The sequence below is a fragment of the Adelges cooleyi genome, unplaced genomic scaffold (genome assembly GCF_023614345.1).
Source record: "Adelges cooleyi isolate 19-005CV unplaced genomic scaffold, UGA_ACOO_1.1 ACOO_flye_CR_arks_rails_tigmint_CR_PRNA_376, whole genome shotgun sequence".
Classification (NCBI taxonomy): domain Eukaryota; kingdom Metazoa; phylum Arthropoda; class Insecta; order Hemiptera; family Adelgidae; genus Adelges; species Adelges cooleyi.
This window is the reverse complement of record NW_026096053.1, coordinates 6,967,546-6,973,545: the sequence shown is the minus strand read 5'-3', so window position 1 is coordinate 6,973,545 and position 6,000 is coordinate 6,967,546. Positions and strand designations below refer to the sequence as shown.

At 37.4% G+C, this 6,000-nt stretch overlaps 1 protein-coding gene across 1 annotated transcript in view; it reads left to right on the top strand.

Moving 5' to 3' along the window:
• The first annotated feature begins 1,202 nt into the window (after positions 1 to 1,202).
• The window catches only part of LOC126840197 (glypican-6-like), a 35,918-nt gene continuing 31,120 nt past the window's right edge, over positions 1,203 to 6,000 (top strand). Inside the window, exon 1 of the mRNA XM_050575787.1 lies at positions 1,203 to 1,787. Coding sequence (XP_050431744.1) covers positions 1,577 to 1,787 — 211 coding nt within the window. The 5' untranslated portion in view covers positions 1,203 to 1,576. The remainder of the gene's footprint in view (positions 1,788 to 6,000) is intronic.

Here is a 6,000-nt window from a genome sequence, read left to right as displayed (position 1 = left end):
TCCAGATTACGACAACACTGATCAGTACCAAGCTCTGAAGATGTAATCTGAAATTACAATTCACAATTTATTAAGCCTGTTAAAGAATCCTAAAATAATCAAAACGAATCCGTCTTGTCCATTTAATTTTAATAAGTTAAATTTATCTTTGGGTTTTAGGCAACACCTAAACAAAAATATAATATATATGTTTATAAAATAAGATCATTGGTATTAGCGTTTAAAAATGTTTTACACATTCACATATTAAGATCAAGTGGGACAAATGTAAATTTTTTTTTTAATAAAGTAACCGTCATTTTTCAATTTTAACCAAATACTGTCATCTGTGGTATTATGTTAATGTATTAAATTAATATAAATTTAATTTGGTTCTTTCTTAACCCTCCGTGGACAAAGTGAGGCGAATACGACGCCAGAATTAATTTTTTTTGTGGCCGTATTCGCCCCATCCTGTAAAAAAATGTATTTAGGTACATTTGCCTCGTTCGTTTACATCAGCCATTTGAACTAAACGCATTTATTTTTAATGTATATAGACTATTAATGCAGAAACGTAACTCCAAGGTTTTTTATTGAGATTAGTGAAGTCCGAGACTAAAGTCTTAAAAAAAAAATGTTTCTATTAGATATTTAATAGTTTTTGCTTAATGGTTTTTATCAACAAAATACATTTTTTTTTAAACCGTAAAAGTCATTATTTGTAAACATTACAACTTGAAACACTCGCGAGTTAAATCGACTGTATCAAGTTGAAATTGTGCATTTAATTGCCCACGTTTGCCTCATCCGTGTCGGTCAATAATTGCCGACGGTAAATCGTACATACAATATTATAATGGGTAAGTACGCCTACGTTATCGTTTTTTAAACATGATATTTTATTATAATAATATGTGTATGTAAATCGATTAATTATTACCTTGTATTATTATTATTATAGTTATTGGGTAATATATTATTATGGCCGCAGCGAAACAATGGAAATTAGCGTCGACTAATGAATGGAAATTAATGCCAATTAATGGAATTTGACAATGGCGGCGGCGGCGGCGACTGTACCACACACACAGGTGGACTCCGGTGGCCGTCGTCTTCGGGGTGGCTCGGACGCCGCCGGTACCGACCGTGAATCATCTGGGTACGGTGCGGCCGCCGCCGTTGCAGCTGCACGCACCGCCGCCGGTTAGTGGTGCTAGTGCGGTTGCTGGTGTCGGATGTCTACGTGTGTGTGTCGGTCGTCTCCAGCGTTGTGTTGTGCACCGGAATAGGATATTTTGTCATATTGTTATCACGAGCCAAAACCGCAGCTGCACGTTGTTTTCGCACGATAAACCCGCGGCCGATACACTCGCCGAACTACTACAAAGTAAAATACATTATCGCCGACGGTACCTACGCGCCATGCAAACGTTAAGTTGTACCGCTGGTCACTGACATCCCAGACCGCGTGTTAACTTTGAGTGTCTGAACTTGTGACTTGCGTCCGATTTCGTCGTTGGTCGTACTCTTGCGTGTGAGTGTGTGTAATTATTCGCGTAACTCACGACAACGATATATTATCATTATCATAACAATGGAAACCGTCGCGTTATCACAAGCGAGAATGAGACGCCGGCTCTGCGTCGGACGCGGCGTCTCGGTCGTGTCGCTGCTTCTGTTGGCGTCCGCCTTGGCCGCCAACGCCGCACAGCCACCGCCGCCGCCGCCACCTTGTTTCCGGACGTCCAACTACTTCCGGACGCACTTCAACGACACGTCCAACGTACTCGACAAACCAGCATCGAGTAAGTACTTTAGAATATAGGGTGGATTAAATCAGAGTGGGCACTTCATTATGCTAACAATGATTTTCGGATGGAAGCCGCCATCTTCTCATTTACCCTAAAGTTTTATCTACACACAATCGATGTACAGTTAGCATCATACTGATTGTTAAATGAGAAGATGGTCGCCACGATTTTTAACGATAAGTATAATATTCGCCGTGTTAAATTTTGATAGTGTCCACTCACTTAATTTACACTAATTTTGTGTTTTAGTAGAATAGACTGAATATTATAATAAAAAATATTGCATTGCTGTTCTACAACACCGAACACAGTCTGAGCGTTCATCGATCTCGGTTTCCGAAATCGTCATTGCTTGGGGTGGCGCGTGTATAATTTTAAAAGGGTGACAGTTTATTACCGCGTTTCCGGTCCCTCGCCACGAGGCCCTTGCAGTAGTTTTTCGCACCAACCTCCTCTTCCCCTCTTGCTGTTATGATATGGTAGCTGTTGCACGAAAAATCGATTCAATCGACGACCACGCGCCGGCCAATGTTGTACATCACCCCTCTCCTCCCAACAACACGTTAGTGTTTTTTTCAGTTTTGCCTTTAGATGCCCGTAAAAAGATGATATAGGTTTTCGTGAAGGCTGTATTTAAAGGGGGCGGGGGTAACTACCCCCTGTTGCTCCGGGCGGAAAATACAAGAGCCATGCATTTTTTAAGGAACGATAATCTCTGGTTTTCGCCGTTGCTGATGAACTCGAATGAACTCTCCACTCGGATCGCATTTTGTACGATCGACAACTACGCGAGATATAATAATAATAATAATAATACCTAGGTACGCCTGGCGTATTATGTGTAAAAGAATACCGCCATAGACGAATGCTTTAGTTGTCTCTTTTTTTCCCTCACAACATCCAGTGTGAGTGGTTAATTGCACGGCTTAAGGGTTTCTTTTTTCTCACCGTTTACTGTTGAAAAGGTTAAAAAATGTCTGTGTTTTTTTTAAATTTGTCATCGTTATATTATTGAGCATGCTAATTAAAGGATTAAATACAGTGGCAGCTGCGGTCGACGTTCGTTAGTGTTTAATAATATAATTACCACAAAGATAAACATGAAATATAAAAATACAATATATTATCATTTTTATACTTCGTCGTACCTATCATAAAAAATATTTTTTTCTTTTGATTTTACTGATAACAATTCTTTTCGTTTACAAGAGTTATTAAACAATAATATTCAACTTCACCTCGATGTTAACCCTAGAACGGTCATTGTTGTATTTGTTCCAGTTATCACATGTGTATTTTAGTAAAAAAATCAGACTATGTTAAGCTTAAAAAACAGTCTCTTTAAAAATAGTTATAATTATTCAATATTTTAAAATGTTTTTCATACAGTGGAAAATTAACGGGGAAAAGAGATTTGTACCTTTTCTTGTAACATAAATACTTATTAAAATATGGCTTTCTGTAGATTAGCGTACTTTATACGAAAAAGGACAATGAATGGGAAACGCATATTAATACGATTTAGTACTTAGAGATGATTCGGTACGGGATGGCCTTTTAACATGCTGTGTGCAGGACAGCTATAGTAGGTATTATAGAGTTTATCGCCGCATGTGTGTCTTATAAATTAAACAATTAATTTGTTCGGTCGATAGCGGACCCGTTATGAGGTTTGGGATGCAGCTGACCTGCCAGTTATTTTCTCGCGACGAATTTATGACTTCCGAAAAAAAAATTGTTTCTTTATTTCCTTAGTTCAGTTACATTTTAAATATTTTTTCCTTCCTCTGTTACGAATAGACTCTGGCAATGAGTCCTATTCTAACCCTTTTAACGACTTGCAGTCATGATTATCTCCGAGATTCTTGTTCGATTTGTCAATAATGACTTAAAATTGTGCAGTACAAAAAATCGTAACCATTTGAGTTTGTTGTTTAACTTTTGTTTACACATGTAGAGATTTGTTTGTTGGAACCCATTCAAATACAGTTCCATAATGTTGGCACGATATAATGCATAAATATTCGATGAATGGATTCTCTACCTATTCTATGTAATGTACCGTGCTGTATAGTCTTGTAGGCGGTTGTAAACTGCAGATCTCGTTGGTTATCAATCATCGCCGTATGTTTAGACCATAATACATAGCGCGGCAAGATCCCTCAGTAGGCTAATTAAACGTCCTAATATATTCTATCGTCTTTTTCTCATTCATTCTTTCTTTGTTCGTTTGAAAGGAGTTAATGTGTTAGTAAATTACTGTCCGTGTATCTCGGACAGTTCGGGACTATAAACAAGTATATTATATATATATTTTAATTTATTCCTGTCTATTTATATAAACAACGGGCAAAACGGCCGCAACCGACCACAAACACGTTTAATATGTAAACACACTATGCTTTACAGACCGTTTGATGGCTACGGGTACTGCGATTGTGGTATAGACCGGTGGACGACCACAATATAATCAGATCACACAGCATTGGCCACTTAATTATAGCTTTATGACTATGAGGCTTCTTTATAAGCAATTGGCAGCGCTTTTCTAACGATACGAGTTCTGCGGTGAACCTAAGCACGATCAATAACATATAGGGGCATTTATAAATACACCCAGTAGAACCGACCGCATGTTAGCCGACTTACGCAGTGGCTTACAAATAATACCATTTCAATCACATAGACGTTAGTCTGAACAAATGAAATGTTGAAATTTTATTGAAACCATCGAGCAGTTGTTGGGTAATTAGGTGTTGACGTAAGTTATGAACGTACCTCGGTTCAATCGATATTATACCTGTTATCGTCGAGATAACAACCCACGAGAAAAACAATACAATAATGAAACAAAAATAACTCGAGTAAATTTTCTTCCTATCCTTCCCCTCTTATTCATTAGCCGCGTTTGTTTCTCATTAACTGTATAGTACCTACAGCATTATAATATATGATCCCAGTTTGCCTTCGCCGTTCTTCGTCTCTTATCTATGTTATACACCGTGCCAACGACGGTTTGTTCAACAATGCTCACACATACATGCTCGAAGAGCCAGACAACAGTGTCTTGGGAACAAAACCATCGGCGTGGAATGTTCCGTCTTCGAATATAATATGTATTGGCTGGCAAAACGTGTATTTTACTAACCGCGGTAGGTGTAGGGGGCGGCAGAAAGGGTTTACTCTACAGGAATCATATAGGTATACCAACCATAATAATAATATATATATAGCTGAGAGAAAAAGGACCGAACGAACGCATAGGGTAGGATTAATTTAATAGTGATTTACATATAATTATAATATTATTATAAAACAGCGGGCCGCGTCGAGTGTCTACTAAACTCTTAAGCATAACTAATCTTCAACCCATAACAATATGTTTAACAATAATATGGAAGTATTTCCATAAAAATATATATTCGGTGGCGCAATAAATTCGGCTCCGAAACATTTTTCAACCTCGTTTAATATAATATGTTTTATTCTTAAACTCGTGCAATTGTCTAAAGCGGCCAAAAGTCATAATATTTTCGTTTCAAACGTTTCACTACTGTAAATTTATCATGCCGTGTCTACTAATACCCTAAACTTTTTTCTACTAATACCCAAGTTTAGGCCAACAATCTACAGGAGTTTACTTTTACAGATTACACTCGAACTCTGTATACGGTATTTACAAGCATCATAGCTCTATATATTATAACGCGTAAACTGGCATACACATATTATTACAACTGTCTGGAAGCAGAAAGTTAAAAGTAAAAAAAAAAAGAAAAAGATTAACTCTCAGAAAAGCTTCCGCACATAAATATAACCAAAGGCGGATACGGGAAAGCCTTAAAGATTTGTGTATCGTCTCCTCAGGAAATCGGATCGTTATTTCAATTTTATGTGTGCATGCACGGAAATTACGTGGTCGGTAAGCATTAAACCATTTTTGTAATACCTTCAATAGTTCCCGGTGTATAAATGTCCCACCGTGTGCTGTATTATAAATCATTTTTAAAAGTCGCATCTCGGCGGATAATAGCAGATTTAAAATGGGTGCCATCTTCATAATAATAATAAGAAAGAGCAGTTACACGTGCACGCGCACAAAAGAAGATCATTCGTCCTGACTCCTGAGCGATGATGATAATAATAATAACAATAATATTTTATATTGTAAAACAAAATATTGTTCGTCGAAATTAAAAAAACTACA